Here is a 21,128-nt window from a genome sequence, read left to right on the forward strand (position 1 = left end):
ACTGTATTATGGTAGCCCTAAACCAGGGGTAGGCAACCTTGGCTCTTTTACTGTATGACTCGTGGACTTCAACTCCCAGAATTCCTGAACCACAAGTCATAAAAAAGCCAAGGTTGCCTACCCCTGCCCTAAACCTATCCCTTCCTTGGAAAGAAAAAAAATTGCTATGTTATGGACCAAGTTAAAGCATGGGTACAAATCCTAAAGAACTTCCTCTTCCTCTCTCTGCTTGCACTCTCAGATGTCCCAAAGGTGTTTTCTTTCAAAAGGCAATGTTTTGCTTGAAAACATTTCACTTTTCATCCAAGAAGCTTCCTCAGTTCTGAAAGTTTCTTCAGTTCTGGTTTCATAACTGAAGAAGCTTGTTGGATAAGAAGCAAAACGTCTTCAAGCAAAATAAGAAAGCCCAGTTGCCTTTTGAAAGCAAGCACCTTTGGGATCACCGTGACCTGGATGACTGAGAATCTCCATAGACATTGCACTTCCAACAGTTTGGGAACAAATTCAACCTCTAGAAAGGAGAAGAAATGGAGGCTTTCTTCATTAAGTACAGTATCTCTAAATACCCTAAAAATGGAAACTCCCTAAATAAGTGCCCTAAAATTGGAAATCCTAATCTAGAAACACAGACATGATCGAGCTACATTAGTCAAAGTGGTTGCCATTTTCAGTAAGCATATCTTTAAAATATTTAAAATAATTAATGCATTCAGGTTGCATGCTAAATGAACAGATTTTTTTTTCTGTCACCTTTAAATACTGTCAACCTGAATGCAACTTACTTGGGTGAGATCAGGAATATCGCCTTTGTCAATTCCAACTTGCTGTGGATCAAGAAAAAAAGATATGAAAATAAAATTCTTTCAAGTTCCACACTTCTGATCACAAACCAAAAAGCAATATAAATAATCAAGCAACAACAGGTGAACTGAATTGTTAAGTGTAACATTGTTAATTACCTTCTGACAGAGAGAAACTTGTAGAGCAGGGGTCTTCAAACTTGGCCCTTTTATGACTTGTGGACTTCAACTCCCAGAATTCCTCAGCCAGGCACACTTGCTGAGGAATTCTGGGAGTTGAAGTCCACAAGTCATAAAAGGGCCAAGTTTGAAGACCCCTGTTGTAGAGGCTTTCAAGACTGAACACAGCCTTTTGAGATAAGCCAGGCCAAAAAAACAGATACTTTGAGGATTTCACAAATGCTAGTTTGTTGTTGTAGAGCAGGGGTGTCAAACTGAGACCACGCCAACCCACTGCCGCCAATGGCAAGAGTTGCAATACATCACGACACGTCACATGACATTGCAAGTTTGACACCCCTGAGTGTAGTAATCAAATTTTAAGTGATATTAATTAATCAATTAAACAAATAAATAAATGTATTTTCAAGTTTCTGTCACATCTTATAGTAAACAATCCCAAGGTTTTTAATCGCTTTTTTAAATACATCTATTAAGACTTATTGTACATCACCCAGAATTTTCTTGGAGTTTGGCAGCTTTAAGAAATGCATTAAAATGAACAAAATCAAGATGGGGATCTTCTTCCTTATGCTTGATTTAATCTCTGGACTGGGTGATTTTTAAGCCTTTCTTTGATACTGTAATTCTTTCACATATTCTCCAAGTATCTCTCTCTCTCTCTCTTTTTTTTTTTTTACAATTTGAGGCGTAGGTCTCTGGGACTTCTTTTCACATACCACGAAGCATTCAGCTGAATAATCAGGCAAGCATTGGATGTTGAAAACCAACCACCTGGTGATTACTTCCATTAGTTAAATCACAAATCAACATACTATTATTGTAAATGTGTAACTGATGTTAAATATAATCATTATCTCTTCTATCTTTTGGTATTTTTCACAAAATTCAGTACATTGCAGAATATTTGCAGTCTTTATATGAAAGTTTCACTTACCTCTGCAACTTTAAGAAATTCTGATACTCTTGTCATCCTAGTAAGAAACCGCTTATAAATTTCAAGGGCATCTTTGCACTGTCCTTTCTTCATTTCAAAAAACTTCTCTGGAAGAGATATATTTGACAATCTGAATCTCTAGTATTCTTCATAAGCAGAACATCTGAAGACTTGACATTTCACTATGAAGAAAAATCTTCATAAGTGATATTATTAAAAAGATGGCAGAAAGCAATTATCGCCAGATTTATTTTTTGCCCTATTCCACTTAGCAAACTTCTATGAACGATCCCAATTTCAAGTTTAATTTTATACTATTACCTAACCTTCTTTTTCTTCCTTTAAATTGAAATGCCAGGACAATGTATTTCTAAGACAAAATCAACAATGAATTCAAAAAACCTTAGCTAGCTGAGTGTGCTTGCAACCATTTGCTTGGTAAACTTATTTTTTTCTGATAGGGGTTATTTATTTGGGTAAAAGAACAAAAACATGATCTGTGCCAAGGAGGAAGTTTGCCTCATTAATGCATTGCCAAAAGCATATGCTGAAGTGCTTATCTAAGCATCACTAAATACAGTATTTGGACGCAGCCATATGTTTGTAAAAAGCAAGCCTTCAGTCCTTAAAATAGCAAAAAAAGACACTGGCCTTGAATTTGCTACCTGGATTGCTGAGATTTATTCTTCCACAATAATGATGCTGGCAACTGGTGCTGGTTCTTATTGCTTAATGCAAGTTGCCTGACTAAAGTGCCTGAGCATAGAGTTCCACACTTGTGATTAATCAGTGAGTCAATTACAGTATTTCTGAAAAAAAAAGTTCTAATCTTCTTTTGGAAGAATAAGTCCAAAAATAACCTAAATCTCAATCCTAGGTCCAAAGAAGAATCATAGGAAGAAGGACAGAATGACTGATATCAATTAGTGCTGCAAAGGAATGGGAGAGTTGGAAGTTAAGTCCGGGTGTGTCCTTGTAAAAAAAAACATGGCTGCATGGAACTCCTTGTTGTCAGAAGCAACAAAAAACCTATAATGCACCCAATAGTAATAAATCATGCAAGACAGTTCTGTGTTTTTAAACTCATGTCTAGTGTTCCTTCAAAAGAATGCTAAGCCTGGTTTATAAGAAGTCCATTTAAGACCCACACAAACTCTTTAGAAAATGGGCAGATCCTATTGTGAAAGTAAGATGTCTCTTGCAGGCCAAGGAAAAATGTCCAAGGAAAAATATCCAAGAGGTTTCCAACAACTAAAGGAAAGAGACATACCTGCAAAGCCTAATTCCAATAGGAGGTGAACATGTCAGTGATCGTGATCATGTCAGTAACTGCATCATCAGTGAAGTATTCTAAAATAAGAAATACCTAGGACACACAGGATAATGCTACACCTCCTTGCTATTCTCTGATACTAACCTTGTTATAACATATAATGTTGCCAGATTCTGCATAGCAACCCTTACAAACCATCCGGTGCCAAAAATTAGTTTTAATGAGCATCTAGTTCATCATTCTAGAGTGCTCTGTATTGTGATACTGTCAGAATCCATTTATAGTGTGCCAGCTAGATCATAGCAAGAATTGTGTCAGGAGATGGCCTGACTAAAGAAGGTGACTTATAAGGAGCTAAACCTGAGGGCTGGGGCTGAGGTAAAGAAAACACTGTAATGGCATTGCATGAAAAAAAGATTACCAAGGAATGCTTCTGTGAGTAAGAGGACATGGAAATATGTCAAAAGTAGTTTTCCAGCCTTAAAAGAAAATATAGATTAAAGAACCATGAAGTTAAGCAAATCAAAGAATATTAGGCTTGAGAAGAAATCCATGAATACAAAAAAAAATAAAGTTAATCATTTTTTATTCTTCAAAAGCATATTTTGTGATGCTGAGGTTGCTAATCTAAAAATCAGTGATTATGAGAATATAAGGAAACATTACATAACGGGTGATAATATAAACACAGTTAGTTATTCACTTATATAACACTCCATCCTACCTGACTGAGAGTTCGGAAAATTAACTGCCACAATGGATCTGGTCTAAACAGGAAGATTGATGTGAACACAGGAGAATCAAAATAGCCACTGACTTGGAATATCAACAATGCTTCTTCTTTAACAAGATTAACTTCAGAGATCATTTTTCTTTTTAATAAGCATTATTAAGAATATGCTTTTATGAGTTTACATACCTAATAAATTAATGACTCCATCATTGTAACAAGCAAAAAGCTTGATGAGATCTTTGAACAGAAGCATAAATGCAGCATTTATGACCCCATTTGTCAGTTCATTTGGATGAACCTATATAAGAAAAGCCCATGATTTATTATAAACACACAACATTCAGACTACCTCTTCTTTCAGCACAATGTAAAATATTAGCAGACATATTCATTGTTCAGATTATGGAGTCTAAACAGAAGTCTAAACAGACATTATGCCTCTGTTGCAGTAAATTCAGCAATGCTAAACTACAAGAATGAACAGCTCAGGTCTGACTGCTAGAAAGACTGAAACCTAGATAACCCACTAAGAAACTGAATATTAATACACATCATTTTGAAGTTTGTGTAACATTAATGGTGAAATTATGAAGCTCAGTTGTGACCTTCAATGAAGCGTAAAAAGGTAATTCAATCACCCATCTTCAGCCATTTATTTTTTTTCTGTAGCTTGACAAAATACAATCACTTTCCTTTACAAGTTACATGTTTTGTGGTTTTTTTAATATTCAAAGTAAGAAGTGTTTTTCTATAACCATAAAAGTTTAAGGAAAGTACAAGCACATACATCAAATTCAAGAAGTGCATCTATTTGTCCTTGTAATATTGGCATGCTCTTCAGTAGTTTTTCTGGGACCATCGTCCTCATTACACCATCAGCCCTGAGGAAACAAAAGCAAATCCAACTTATACATCTTATTGTATAACAAATACTTTGAGGCAATGTGCAGAATTTTTTTAAAATGTTACATACAATTCTGGGCTATAGGCGCCAAGCGATTACTATTAAGAAATTTCAAACCTTGTAAGACATTATGACAATTGTCTCAATTTGAATGGTGATTATGTCGAAAAGTAATGTAATAGTTTTCTAATGTGTATAATAAAAGTTCTGTATCTACGAGTGTCTGTCATTGATAACCAAGTGGAGATTTATTTCCAAATTGCCCTTGTATTACTGTCTTATGAAAATGGGACTTTTAGCTTTCCCAATTTTAGCTCGGTTGTTAGACCCAACTAGAAAGTTCATATTTGACCTCCCTTAATGTCTTTGCAATAGTTTGGCTCTGACTTTAGCTAAAAGTCATGTATTTTTCCAGCATTAAAAACTAGAAGCTGGATTAAGCTGGGAATGAAGCTTAAATTTGTTCCTTATTCCCATAACAAACTGAATTCTGGGATGATCCTAGTTTGAAAAGTAAATCTTTTTAAATCTTCATGGGCAAAATACATATTACTTTTGTATCTTGCTACCAAAACATTAGCTTTGTTGGAACAAAAATTTGGATTGTTTAAAATAGCTTACTTATCTAAAACATATTTTAACCTCCTGATTTAGACCAAATACATTAGCATTTTACGAGCTGTCTAAATTATAAAATTTCAAATGATCCTTAATCTACAGTTCAGTTTTATAGAAAATTGACATATATCACTGATATTGGTAATTTGCAAGAAAATTGGAACAAAAAGAATGAGTATCTTGTATACCAGATGGGATGTTTACCATGGGTAGCTGTCAACTTCAATAGATTAGAAGTAATATATAACACAATGCATATTTTGGATTTGTTTCATGATTGCTCCATTTGACTTATTTGATGTTGGAAACAGTAATAACAGCAATAATATGTGAATGCTATTTGAACTATATAATGAAAAACTAGAATTTGATTTGTAAAAATTCTGGATTTATTGTGCACCAAAGGTAGCCAATTTATTGTTTTGTTTTGATGGAAAAAAACATTAAAACAGATTTAAAATCATGGACTAATATTGACTTATTTTCCACCTATGAATTAACTTTGTATCATTTATGGGAAAGGCTGAATAACATTATTCTGTATGACTAGGGTTTAATTTGCTATTTAAAAACTGAGCGTGTTCTTATGTATTTTAATCATTTTGTTTCTTCTTTGCATCATGATTTCTTTATTTTTTTATATGTTAAAGTAATGCTTTAAAAAATGGATATGTAATCTCTGGAGTGTCTAGAGGTATAATATGCTGCTTGGCAACAGAAATTTCTCCAACATGAAACACTTTAATGAGTTCCTATGTTTTGCCTGGGAGTCAGATGGAAAATATTATTTTTCCCTATGAAAGTAGTGGTACATAGCCACATAAGCCTGGAAGTTAGAAAGGGAGAGAATTCATCTGACATGTAAAGATTTACGTTTTTGCTACAGCACACTACATAAAAACTGGGAAGCTGCAATGATAATTGAATTTGAATAGAAGGTAGAAAAAGAAGTAGTATTACACCCAATAAAAACTCCTGAGATTTTGATGTTGGTGGCATAAACAATGCCTTCAATCAAAAGTCTTTAGCCATTTTTAATAGACCATTAGCATTGGGAAATGTGTAAATATGGTTACAGAATCTTACATTAGTTAAAAAAATAAATCCTCTATGACAGGGGTGTCAAACTCAATTTCATTGAGGGCCGCATCAGCATTGCGGTTTCCCTCAGGGGGCCAGGTGGGTGTGGCCTACTGGGTGGGTGTGGCTAAAGTACGTATGACCTACTAGGTGGGCATGGCTAGCTCTACATCGTTCGCATCAAGGGTGCCTATGGGGGCCTGGGCAGGAGTGGGACAGATCTGAGGGTCTCTGGCAGAAGGAGGGTCTCTGGGGCAGGGCCAAGGCAGTGGGGGCCGTTCCCTCACTGTTTCCAGGATGGCTTCACGGGCCGCATGAAACCACTTTGCGGGCCGCATCCGGCCCCCGGGCCTTGTGTTTGACATGTCTGCTCTATGAGATATGGCCACAAATCATAAGGGAATGAACCCTTCAGCGATCTATTCCATACACACTCAGATACTTTCTGATTGCATCAGAACTATGGTGCAATGTTCTCTATAAGAGCTGGGTGCAAATCTGGCCTCCAGGAGTGCCTGACAAAGATCATCTCTTAAACTAGGCTGATAGAGCCAATTTAACTACACAGACTGTTTCACTGAGAGTTTTTCCCCAAAGACATGCCTTTAAGTGAGAAAGCAGTTCTATTTGATAAACACCTGATAATGCATGCACAATTCCATCACAAAGCAAAAAAGACACAATGAATGTCTGTCAGTTTATTGCCGCAGTTCTACATCTTCCTGATGGGTGCTCTGATGGCCATAAAACACAAGCAGCAACTTAGTTCAAAAGACTAAAAGCTGAGAGGAACAAGATCCAAGCACTAGAGGAGGAACAAATCAAAGATGTTACTACTGAAACCATCAGAAGAAAACTGAGGGAAAGGGAAGGAATTCAATTTTTAAACAGAACATGGTGTGACAGAAGGCAGGAATCCTAGCAAAATGTTAGGCTCTTTAGACATTCTATTGATAAACACACAAAATAACCTATATTATACCTAACAAATGGCCATACTTGCATGCCAGAACCCTTTTTTTTACATGTTTTCAGTTTGATTCCTTTTTAATGATTCACGTGAAAATAATATTGTCAGAAATAGTTACAGCAATATTCAGTTTGTTGTATTGAATAATAATATAACATTCAATTTAGGTGAGGTGAGGTGAGGTGAGGTGAGGAGAGGAGAGGAGAGGAGAGGAGAGGAGAGGATAAGGTAGGGTAGGATAGGATAGGATAGGATAGGACAGTACCAGAAATAATTATAGCAACATTCAATTAATTACATTGCAATAACAATATTGATGCTAGATAAGGACAGCTTACCCCTTTTTTACTCTTGCAAAATCAAATGCCATTTGCCTGTATGAAAATGCTTTTTCATTCAAGTATCTACTGTAACGCCTGATAAAAGTAGACATATCGTATCCTAGAAACAGAAAGCATAATATGGACAATTTTTGATTTATTAATTTATAACAGTGAGTGAAAAAAATGATAATGTTAATGATGCAAACCTATTGGATATTTCAGTCATTATTCAAAGCACTCTAAAAGTCTAAGTAAAAGAAGGCCCACATGTAATTGCCTATGTATTGACACCAAGTCAAGAATCTCTCAATCAATGAACATTTCCCAAAATCTCTTCTTTAAATGCAGGTCACATTAATAAACTCCAAAGGGAGAGCAGACTATCTTGTAAATTTCAATATACAACTAGTTTTGAATAACAGACAACACTTGTTACAGTAATCACTAGTACACATTCTCATCTAAAGAACAGTTAAACTAGAAAACAGTTGTTGGATCATTCTGTATTGGATGCTGATCAAATAAAGACGAGTTACAGTATATGATTGATAGGGCTATGATGAAAGAGAGGACAATTCCCCTATCAACATCCCTATAAATTTTAACTTAGCTCTGCAATGTGCTCATGAAGTTGTGCTGCAGAGAGGCTTACATAAGTTAAGCCAGGGTGTCAAATCGCAACATCACGTGACATGTCACGACATATCGCCACTTTTTTTCCATTGCTGGCAATGGGGTGGGCACGGTTTCGCCATGATGCATCTGGCCCACGAGCCAGCAGTTTGACACCCCTGCAGTAAGCGATTGCTTCTGCAATCGTTGCATTGCCAGGATTTAATTCACAGAATCCTATATGGAGTTATTTTGTTGGTAGCCTTGGGGAAAGAGTACACTACTAAAGTTTCAGGAATCAAAAACAACTTTTCATTTTAGAAGGTTTTCTCCCTTTTCATTTTTTCTTTGCACTGTCTCTTCTCCAATTAATCTGTGATATATTTAATCTTTTCTGTATTAAGAGAACAAGGCACCTACATTCCTCCTAAGATACTCACATCAACAGACCTCAAGTGACAGCCTGCCAAACTATATTTCAGAGGAATTAACAGATGTAAGGCTGCCTACAGGTTTTTTTTTTTTTAACAAAACATGTTTACCAGGAATTGAAAACTTACACTAAAGTTACACTAGGTCTGACATAATAGCAAAGAATCAGTATAACAATCCTTTAGAATATTGAGCCTGGTATAACTTCTTTACTCCTTATTAAACAAAAATGGTCATTCATTATTAAGCATCCAACTTTATCTTTTGTTTTTATCCTTTTTCGATATCAGAGAACCATATCTGGAACAAACACATAAAATAAACACATACAAATAAATTTAATTGCATTTTGACGCAATCTTTATTAATGTCAACTACACGTCCTCGATGAAAGCAAACACGAATCTTCAACAGGAACGTGTGACAAAACAGAAGTTGCTTTATTCAGCTCCAATGCACATAAAGTGAAAACAAAGTCAGCGTTGGTAGCACATCGCTCCCAATGCTTACATAGTCGCCAGGTACAGGGCTCCGCCCTCAATCCATAGACCAACATCCGCCCACAATTCCATATAATCCCTCCTCCCCCCACAGCTCCATTTGCTGCTGTCTCCAGACGCCAACCCCACGCGCATTTGTCAGCCTGTCTGCGCCCCATCCAGCGGCCCACCCCCAACCAGGTAAGTAGACCATGTAACCCCCACCCTAAACATCCGGCCCCACTGTGCCCAGCTGCACAAGGGACACCGCTACCTAAACTGCCCTCCGCAAACCCGAAGAAGTCTGTTCCTGGGCTCTGCTGGCCGGCAGCCATCCCAGCAGGAAGCTCTAAATGCCTTGCTGCCCCCCCCCGAGGTCCCTATGCATAACCAGTTGGCAACGGAGCCACCGGGACACTCCAGTCGCCGTGTAGCCCCCTCCAACGCCTCCTGAATCAGCTGTTCGGCGGCAGCCCGCTCCAACGCCTCCTGGATCAGCTGTTCAGCGGCAGACCCAGCAGGAAGGCCTGTTTGTGCAGCCATGCCTACCAGCGTTTCCGGAAGCAGCTGGCAGGCGGCCGAAGAAGCAGGACACCTAGGAAGGCCGGTGGCGTCCGTGGGGGAGGGAGAAGGACGTAGCTGCTCAGCGGTAGGCCCCATGGGGAGATTGGCAGTAGCAGGGGTGCACGCTGGAACTGGGGGAGAGGGGCCGGTGCAAGAGACTGCCTCCCCCACTGAATGTCGGGCCCACGGGGCTCGACAATTAAATTAAAGCCTTTTTTCAAGAATATAAGTTTTATTACCTTCAGACTAAGGACTAGTTTTCTATTAGTTTTTTTTTAAGAAAAATGCTATTTAAAAAACAATAATAATAAACTGGTATAGTTTCACTTTAACTGTGACTTAAAGTAACAATGAGGCAGTATCTCAAAGTCCTTAGACAGATCATTTCGGTGTATTGGGAAAAATACACAGAAATGCAGATTAAGAGCAAAGATAAATTTAACCTTTACTGTATAAGTTTGTGATAAATATTTGCTTTGACTAAATATGTAAGCCTAAACAACTATGAAAAAATGTCGCTTCTGCTCATTATTTTCTGTAAATAAACTACCACACTAAACTTGATAAAATGAATGGTTTTTCTTACCATGTGATCCGCTTTTATCCAAAAAGTTGCTGAGATTGAATAGTGTGTTTCTAGATGCCAAATACTGAATAAATCTCTAAGAGGGAGAAAAACAGAATAAAATGAATTATATCACCTCTCTTCCTTTTTCATGACAGATCCCTAAACATATTTCATTTCTGGTAAAAAAAAACCACAGAAGATTTCATTACATAATTAATACCTAATCTGTACATATCTCTAGTTATGTACAGTACACCAGCTTATATACAAGTACCTAGACACAGATGGCTGTTCAAGAATCTGAATACGCACTGAATCATTCCATATTTTAAAAAAGGTTGAAAAATTCATGTTTTATTTAGAAATACCAGTGTTAGAAGTGAATTATTTGAACAGATGAGAAATTTTAATTTAAAAATCAACAGCCCACATCTGCATTTTACTTACGGTCAGTATCTCTGACCGTATGTAAAATGCAAACGTATTGCCTCTTTAAACAAAACTGACATAACAAGACTACTGCTAACATATACCAAACAACCCATGTCTGGTTGGGTCATCGTTTCAGAGATAGTTCCTTACCTAAATAGAAAAACGGAATAATCAACAGCAGGCAAAACAAATAGTGAAAGCAAGAGTAATTTCTGACTTCCTGCCGGCTTTCCCATTGATTTTCCTTGAGGAAATTTGGCAGGGAGCATCAGAAATCTTCTTCCTTTCCCTTTCCAACAGGCAGTCAAGGAAGCAGGCTGGGTGTGGGAGGGAAGGAGGGATTGTGAGACTAGTTAAGAAACTGTCACGCAACACTGAAAATGAAGATCAGGTTGAAAGATGCAGCAGCAGCCAGCAGCACTGAAACAGCCACAACTTTCTGAATTTCATTACCCTGGGGGTCACTGAGCCAAAATTTTGGACAGATTCTATAAATTAGCCCATTAAAGGTACCTTAATTCAAAAATGGTTGCCCTACGACGCACCATTTCTCTCAGTTAAAGTTCATGAGAAGTTAAAGTTCATGACAACATTTGACAAAGTAGACCACAACCTATTTCTTGGTAAGCTAAAAAAAATGTGGGATAGAGACAGACAGTATCACCACCAAATGGATTCATAACTAACTGACAAACCGCACTCAGCATGTGTCCTTAATGGAACTACATTTATATGGAGGAAAACAAGCAATCGGGTACCTCAAGGTTTCGTTTTAGCCCAGTACTCTTCAATATCTTTATATTCTGAGTTTTAGTGGTATATAGGTTATATTAAGGAAAGTATTGTTTTCACTTGAACATAAGCCAATTCAGGAAAACTTAAGATCACGTTTTATTCTTACAGTACAAGAAATTATTCAGAATAAAGAATAAAATAGCAGTCCATAATCTGAGTAAAAAAGTAGAGGCCCTACTCTATTTATATGCTAGGTTTGTAAAACAACAAACAACTTGACCAATGTAGAGAAATACTAGTTCACATAAAACTAGTTCTCACTGTCTTCCAATTTTAGATAAAGGACTTGTTTTCTTTACTAGGCAAAAACTGATCAGGTATGGGATATCAGCAGATATTTATTGAAATTGATAAGGGAGACTGTAAAAAACAACTTTAAAGACAGGATCTGAAGCAAATATTTTGGCATGCTTTCAAAGTTAAAAAAAATTACAACATGAGATCTCAGTTCATAACTACACACATACAGTGTAAGAAAATGAAAAGGGTTGCCTCTTTTAACAAATTGTGAAAATATGTGTAGGTCAAAACACTTTTCTTTGTATATCAGAGAAGTACAGAGATGTTATTTTTGCATAATAACACTAAACTCTTTCAGCGGATTCTAACATTGCATGACCAAATGCCTAATGCAAAGATATTCATCTTAACTAATTCCTGAATTTCCACATCCTCTAAAACCTATTTCAAATGATCCCTGATCTCCGGAGCATATCTTTTAGATGCATGAAACACTGTAGTAGGAATCATCTCCTTCAGTAAACAGAGTGGCTTATTTATTCTCTGAAACTTTCATTCAGAAAATGCCACATAACCTAAATATTTTATAGTGCCTTAACAGTGTATCAGATAAGCTCACCACTTGCTGTCACTTTTTCTTTTTTAGAGTCTATGAGATGAACACAGGCTTCCTTAACAATCCCTTGCTTTAGCTTTGAGGACTCAAATGCTTACCTCATTGCCATGAACCATTAGATGATGTGTTGTAACTAAGGCTTTGAAGACAACAACCCAACTACTGTTTGTCGCTCTCTCAAAGAGGGTATCAGCCATTTGTGGAATGTTGACATTTGTCTCATTTGTGGCCTGGATTAGGTCTACAGTATTTGGGGAAAGAGAGAATAGTAACAGTAAATATAGAGGAGACGATGTACTGGTTTTAAAGAGAATATAGTTAAAAATTACTGACCAAAATCATTACAAGACAGAGTAGTAATTTCACTAAAAAAAAGAAGTTTAAGGTTTAAAATAAGTCATTCTGTATTTAATACTTAGAAAAGCCAATAGAAAATAAAATGGAAAACAGTTCCTACTGGATGATCTAAAATTATTGCTATTGCCAAAGTTTATTTTGTGAGAATTTGTTCTTGCACTACAAGAATAACAACAGGAGAAGCAGCAGTAAAGAAGCAGGTAATAAATATATGGCCCAAGTCCATTCTGGGTTTGACTCAATTAAAATTATAGTCATGTTTATGTCTATGTATAAATGTTTTGTTGTTTTAATCTCTTCAAAGTCCCACCATTCCCATACAAGAAGAATACTATAACCAGGACAGAACAGAATAACAGAGTTGGAAAGAACCTTGGAGGTCATCTAGTCCAAGCCCCTGCTCAGGCAGGGAACCCTATGCCATTTCAGACAAATGGTTGTCCAATCTCTTCTTAAAAATGCCTAGCGTTGGAGCATTCGCAAATTCTGGAGGCAACTCGTTCCACTGATTAGTTGTTCTAACTGTCAGGAAAATTCTCCTTAGTTCTAGGTTGCTTCTTTCCTTGATTAGTTTCCATCCTTTCCTTCTTTTGTCCTGCCTTCGGGGACTTTGGAGAATAGCTTGACTCACTCTTCTTTGTGGCAGCCCCTGAGTTATTGGAAGACTGCTATCCTGTCATCCCTAGTCCTTCTTTTCATTGAATTAGACATATCCTATTCCAGCAATTGTTCTTTATATATTTTAGCCTCCAGCCCCCTAATTATCTTTGTGCTTTTCTCTGCACTCTTTCTAGAGTCTCAACATCTTTTTTACATTGTGGCGACCAAAATTGGATGCAGTATTTCAAGTGTGGTCTTATCAAGGCAATATAAAGTCGCATTAAGACTTTATGTGATCTTGATTCTATCATTCTGTTAATGCAGCCTAGAACTATGTAGGCTGTTTTGGCAGCTGCAGCACACTGCTGGCTCATATTTAAGCGATTGTCCACTAGGACTCTGAGATCCCTCTCACAGTTACTACTATTGAGCCAGGAAAAAGGTCAATCAATCAATTCCAACTTCTCGTGAAAGATTCTGAAGTTGTGATTGATTGACCTCTTTCCCCCCCCCCCAAAAAAACCTTCCTTTGTTTCTTTGTTTGCGGCAGCGGTGGCAGATCGCAAAGGAGAAGCAGCACAAGGCTGGGAGTCAGGTAAGGGAAGAAAGGAAATTTCTGGGGGGAGCGAGGATTTCTTTCCTTACCTACCCCGCTTGTTCCGAGGCCACTTTCCATTCAGACGCATTGCTCTTGCCAATGGCCCAACCACCCAGTTCAGTGCCCTCCCTCCCCGCGTTCCAGCGTTCCACCTGCTGCTTTGGTGGCTCTGTAGGCAGAGCTGCGAAGTTCGCTTCTTTGTCAGAGAAAAGAACTTCACAGCTCTGCCTACAGAGGCACCAAAGCTGTAGCTCAGGGGTGCTCAAATTATGGTCTGACCTCTTTTTATCCGGGCTGCCTTAACCTCCTGGGCAAGCCGTCCAATCGTGAGGAGAGGGTGGGTGGATAGTGGCAAGAGCCCCAGCCAATGGCGGGATGGCTAGTTGGTGGGAGAAGATGTTTTTTTTCCAGTTTTTCCCTTGCGCGCCCAAGGGTGCGCTTGCATTTCAGCCATGCCCCCTTCCTCTCCTCCTCTCACCTATTTTCGTTTTACCTCGGGGCCGGACTGAGAGGTTCAGGTCTCACTTGCAGCCTCAGCCTCGCTTAGGGCAGCCAAGCCTGTTGATGACGATGCCACTGCTGTTGCTACTTCTGAGGCGGGTCCCTCGCTAGGCACTATGGAATGCGAGCCCCAGCCTCTGCCACTGCTGCCATGCCAGCCGAAAGGAAACTGGTGCCACCAGCCCTCAACATCACCACCACCGCCGAGGGACCCAGCCCCACTGGCGGTTGGAGTGGGGCTGCTGGAGTGGAGGGCCAGTTACAGGTCTGAGGGGAGCAGGCGAAGGGCGAGATATTTGTGAGGGGCGGCTGGGGTGAGCGAGAAAAAAGGAGGAGAATTTGCTCCTGGAAGGTTATTTCAGGCTTGTGAAGGGTTGTGTGGAGCTGAGGCGATGAAAGGTCAGGGGAGCTGCTGGGAGGGAGGATGCAGTCGGCCTTTGGAGGAGCATCCCGATCCATGAACGGGGGTGCTGTGTCCAGGTGAAGCCCCAAGAGGTAGGCAAAACTGGAGATGGTGGAGCAGCTCGGAGGAACCGGGAATGCTGGTGCTGGTGGTTGAGAGAAACTTCATTGGCCTTTAGGGTCCAGGAAATGGTGGAAGAAGGATGGGGGCATTGGGATATGCCCCATGGGAAAGAGGAATGAGGTCCTGCCAGGCAGGTTCTTCTGCCCTGAGACATTCTGGAATGCCAATCAAGGAGAATATTTCTGGCTAAAATGAAGTTAAAATGAAGGGTCCTTGGGGGGGGTGTCTCTGAGGATGATAGTTTTCTTTCAGAAGTTTCAGAACTCAAAGTGGGATAATAAGTGAATTAATAATGTTACCTAGTTTGGGTCATGAGACGTCTACAACAAAGCCTTAAAGCTCAAAGAGGACCAAGGAACCCACATCTGCCCTCTTCCTCCTCTTTTCCTCCACTCCACAAACCCCATTCTCTTCTGGCACTGCTGATGTTAACTAGTTTGGGTCATGAAATGTCTGCAACAAATGCTGAATGGAAATGGCACCCCTGCCCTGCCCCTGCCCCTGCCTCACCCCACAGGACGAGCCTCCTGTCCACTGTCCCACCTGCCAGAGACCCCCTGGATCTCCCCAACCATGCCCCCACAAGCAACATCGAGGTGGCCATGCCCAGCCAGTTTGCCATAACCACGGCAACCACGCCCACCCAGTAGCCACACCCACCCAGCGGGCCATGCCCACCAGGCACCCGACGATAAATAAGTGGGGTTTGGGTTGCAGTTTGGCACTTGGTCAATATTATACCTGTGCATTTGGTTATTTTTGCCTAAATGTAGAACCTTACTTTTTTCACCATTGAATTTCATTTTGTTAGAACTAATTAATGAAACATATTTTTCCTTTTGCTACTGACTTTATAGATTTACCTTTGAAAGATTAAATGAGTAACCTGCACATGTACAAGGAACTACCTTTTTTTTTACATTATTCTCTCATATCAACTTCTCCTCTGTTTATGCCATAAAAGCTGTGGCAGAAGGAATTTCATTAACTGAGAATTTTCAGCCATTTCTACTTTGGGCCAATACATGCAGAGTTGGTTTAGAATCAGTTTAGGCATTTACCTTTTCAGCATCTCAAATTTAATTAAGCATAATGTTTAGAACTAAATTGAGGATTAGATCTATACTTGTATTTATAACTGCATCTACACACACACACACACACACACACACACACACACACAGAGAGAGAGAGAGAGAGAGAGAGAGAGAGAGAGAGAGAGAGAGAGAGAGAGAGCCTATGTTTTTTACATGACTGGATATTATAGTATCAATTAAGTTTAAAACTGAATAATTAAATTATTGTTATCCAAATCAACTGTCCTACAAGGCAATATGTAATAGATACAAAAATGTCACATTACAAACACAAAACAAGCACAGAAAAAAGCAAATATTATCTCAATTTAAATGTCTACTTAGTCGTAGTATATTTCATTGATTTAATGAAAAAAATTCTTTCTTGTAAGCCTGTCTAGAAGCCCAGTGACCTAATCATGACATGCTATAATAGAGCAGATTAATGTGAAGCAATTTACATTATTGCAAATTTATTCTTATCACTATGCTCATATCGATTCCTATGATGATCATATTTCTTCCTGTTATATTTCAGTAAGAACTATTATTTATAGATTTTAGTCTTACTTGCTATAGAATCTACTACTTATAAAACTCATGAACATCCACATTGATATGGAAGATATAAAGATCAATACGGATTTAACATTCAGAATTCATGAGCAATAATTTAAAATCACTTCCTATTATTATATTCAAAGTAGATCAGGTACACTTTTGCAGGCATTTTCTAAACTGGAATCATGAGACTGGTGCACTAAAATTCCATATACCCACAGTAGGGACTGGGAAAACTTACCACAGCCAACGGTCAACTCACCATGGCCTACTCACTGCCTACTCACCATGGCCAACTTGCCATGGGACAACTCACCAATGGCCAACTTGCCATAGAGCAATGCAAAAATTAAATTATTTAAAATAATTTTATCAATATTTTAATTTTTGTCATTCACATTTCATTTTGTCCTTCCTTTGCCATAATTTCTTTAATGATTCTATTTCACTATTTCTTCAATATTACTTTAACTCTTGTCCTGTGGCGAGTTGACCGTGGCAAGTTGTCGTAGACCCGCCACAGTAGCGCTGTATATGCTTGGAAAATTATTCTAGAGAAGTTCTTTGGAGTTAATTTGAGCATTACACTCTTCTGCTGTTACAGTTATTAAAACAGCCTGATTGTTTTCAGGCTTTTGTGTGAGCCTGAAAAAAGATGTGGTTGCTTTAAGAGTTACATTAACTTTTAATGTAAACCATCTTTCCAATAATCATAACCATATTCAGGCTAGTATGTATGGATATCTGAAAAAAGGAGTTATTTTAATAAATGTTAAAGAGGTATTGTGCTGATGTGAAATCAAAAGTACTTCTAAACCATTTTCAAAGAATGCACTATACTAATACACAGCAATAATTTTTAATTCTTCAAACACATATTTATAAATTCCATGTTTAAAATCAAAGGAGAAAGAGATGCATATGTATACACAAGATGGCACTATACCAAGAGGTTCATGAGGCAAGGAGTTAAAAATGTTTCAATAATACTGTAAGAGAGCAGACAGCAGTAAAATTATTGCTAAATAATAATTGTTATTGCTAAATGATAAAATACACAAATAACTGTGACACAGAGAAGCTTATATGATACACTGTTAAATGCTTCATCAGGGCACATTCACAACTCTCTAAGTGTAATGCAGCAATAGCAAAGTCACCACAAAGCACATGATCAATGATTCCTGGATATGTTGAATCAGAAGGAATGACAAAGAAGGAGAGTTGCTTTCATTTCCCAACATTTGTCATCTAAAGCGGCACTCTCATTCTGATCGTAGGTATGACTGTAAGAGAACTGCAATTATCACCTGCATTATTCTCAGTAGGGTGACTGTGTTGCCATTTGACAGAATTCTACATCACTGGCCCAAAGGGTGGAGGTGGGGAAATACTTGAAAAATATGGTCTTAATTCATACAGGTAGTTTTCAATGTTGGTCCCCAATTGGTACCAGATTCCTGCTGCTAAGGTAAGCAGTTGTTAAGTGAGTCGCATCCAATTTTACAACCTTTTTTGCTACAATTGTTAAGCAGATCACTGCAGTTGTTAAGTGAGTTACTGCAGTCATTAAGCGAATGGACTTCCCCCGTTGACTTCGCTTGTCGGAAGCCATATGGGAAGGTCACAAATGGTGATCACATGATCCCCAAGATGTTGCAACAGACTCCACTTCCTCAGGGTCTTGTGGAAGAACAGGGTAGAACAATGGCTAATGACTTTCTTTTACCAGTCTACTATAGAGAGCATCCTCTCGCACTGTATTGTGGTTTGGTATGCTGGCCTGACAGCCGCGGATAGGAAGATATTACAGAGGGTGGTGAGCACAGCACAAAACATCGTGGGCTATCCCCTGACACCACTGGATGACATTGCCAGGGCTCGCTGCCTTGGAAGAGTGAGGAAAATTCTCAGGGACAACTCACACCCTGGTCGGTACCTCTTTACTCTCCTACCATTGGGTAGGAGATACAGAAGTATAGCCAGCCGTACCAACAGGCTGAAGAACAGCTTCTATTCATGGGCTGTCAGGCTCCTGAATGGGAAATAACTCTCTATATAATTGACTTGCGAGGCCGGTGTGTTGTGCAATTAGCTCACATGGTGTAACAAGATGGTGGGTTTGCTGTCACTGTGAAGGGAGGCTCAGCCAATCTCAAGGTATACATGTTGTACTTCGACAATAAAGGTTCATTCATTCAACAATCATCAATACATGCCAGTATCTAACAGTCAGGCTTCAGAGATTTAAGTCCGCATTTGATATATATTTTTTCTTCCATTCAATCGTGTCGGATTTTCAGAAGACTGCTGGGACAAATCTCTTCAATATTCTTGGCAAGATTTCCTATGGAGACAAGTTGGGTCCTTTCTGCAAATTCACTCCACTGGAGCTCACACAATTTTGAATTTTTAAGAGAAGTTTCCCATTCTGTCTCAAATACCAGGTGGAATATAGAGTACAGCTATCCAGAGACAACCTTTGGTTAAACCTATGTGCTCCTTTTTTCAATTAGCCTAGCACCTTTAATACTGATTGATGACAATAAAAATGGTAAGAAGGAAACAGTAAGACTAGATCACATGTTCTCCAGTAACCGCGCCCAGATAAACAAGGATTAACACCAGGCAAACAATCAAACAAAAAGCAATATCCTAATGAATATGAGGAAACTATGCCCCACCAACACTTGCAGGGCAAACTACTCTACATAAACAGGAAGCAACTCCACTTTGATATTATCTAGTTCAGGGGTAGGCAACCTCGGCTCTTTTATGACTCATGGACTTCAACTCCATGAGTCATAAAAGAGCTGAGGTTGCCTACTCCTGATCTAGTTGAATACAATAATGAAATATCTGCAAGCAAACAACCAAGCTCAGAGAGTATCAAGGACTCCACAGTTTCATGAATGACATATACAGTATTCTCTTACACTCTTAATTATACTTTACAATTTTATAACAACATATACCGGTAGTTACAAAAAGTCCTCATTCAGCAAGCATAATTGGAACTGGCAATTTGGCTGTTAAACAAAATGCTTTCTAACCTGAAATCACAAGTTTGCTTACAGATATATTTCAGTTTTCCTTTGCACTATGAACCAGATACTTAGTTATTTTATACCGCAATGGACTGTACCATGTGGAAACTGAAATGAATAAATTGTGATTCATGTGTAAATACCGATGTGTAATGCAAATACAACCAGCATCGTGATTTTAATTGATACTAGCATGTCAGGTTTTTAAAAGCTTTTCGGTTTGGATCTATCGGACTGCAAACTCTTATTGATAATTTTTGATCAATGCAGAATGCTATGTAAGTGTTTACAATGGCTGTGCTATAAGTATTGTCACAAAAAAGAGCATATTAAAAATGCTGCAGAAAGAGTCAATTGAGATATGACAACAATTTGCATTAAAAAGAGGGAAATTGTCCTAATTCTAGCAGGTATTTATCAAATATTATCATTTTTTTTAAAAAAAAAACTTTAAACTAACACTGTTGATGTTACCCAGTTTGGGTAATGAAATGTCTGCAAGAAAACAACCAAGCTCAGAGAGCACCACGGGCCCTTCGCTTTTAAACTTCATTCAATATTAAAAATAACTTTAATGGGTCACTTAGAAAAAGTGGATACAAGTATCCAACTTGTACAGTTACATAGAGGAGAAACTGGGACTTCCTGTTGTGGGAGCGAATTTGTGGAGTATTCTTCAACACAAGGTATCCATGCTAGGTAGGTTAATTTAAAGAAATGAAACTCTGTAAATTACAGTTTACATTCCCCACCACCACTTTTTGTGAGGGAACAAAAGTGACAAATTGTGGTGACTTTATAAAATTGTGAAAGCTACACTTGAATTTTTTTTAGAAAATATGTTACCAATCAGGTGTATATTATCAATAAAAATGCATGTTGCTTTTCAAGAAAGTCAATAAAAATGATTGTAAATCAACGTAAGTACAAATCATTATGCAGCAAGATTGGAGAAGGGACTATATCAGCAGGAAAAACAGGATATAACTTAAATAAATAAACAAATCTAATAAGAATGAATCTTTAAACCACATTAACCATATCTAGAGAAAAGGAATATTTTGTTTGAAGGGTTTTCCCCCATTCCCTTCTCTTTTCCACATCACTTCAGATCTGTTGTTGAAAATACATTTTGGGATCACATATAGAGATTCACAGAATCTTGGGAATAGGTGTCTCAGCTCAAAATCTTTTCAATTTTGTAACAGACTAAGAAACTTTAGCTGCAATATCATATTTTTAATGAAATATCTATTGATGTCATTAAAAAATAAACAGAAAATGCAGAAAAAAGAAAAAAGAGAGG

The 21,128-nt window shown here is 38.2% G+C and overlaps 1 protein-coding gene across 1 annotated transcript in view; it reads right to left on the reverse strand.

Moving 5' to 3' along the window:
* Positions 1 to 21,128, reverse strand: part of SNAP91 (synaptosome associated protein 91) — a 96,540-nt gene that overhangs the window by 53,568 nt on the left and 21,844 nt on the right. The window contains exons 3-9 of the mRNA XM_081314623.1: positions 12,655 to 12,797; positions 10,492 to 10,567; positions 7,834 to 7,936; positions 4,711 to 4,804; positions 4,110 to 4,221; positions 1,918 to 2,024; positions 783 to 824 (exon numbers count right to left, since the gene is read on the reverse strand). Coding sequence (XP_081170749.1) covers positions 783 to 824; positions 1,918 to 2,024; positions 4,110 to 4,221; positions 4,711 to 4,804; positions 7,834 to 7,936; positions 10,492 to 10,567; positions 12,655 to 12,797 — 677 coding nt within the window. The remainder of the gene's footprint in view (positions 1 to 782; positions 825 to 1,917; positions 2,025 to 4,109; positions 4,222 to 4,710; positions 4,805 to 7,833; positions 7,937 to 10,491; positions 10,568 to 12,654; positions 12,798 to 21,128) is intronic.

The sequence above is a fragment of the Vipera berus genome (genome assembly GCF_964194415.1).
Source record: "Vipera berus genome assembly, chromosome: 1".
In the NCBI taxonomy this organism is placed as follows: Eukaryota; Metazoa; Chordata; class Lepidosauria; order Squamata; family Viperidae; genus Vipera; species Vipera berus.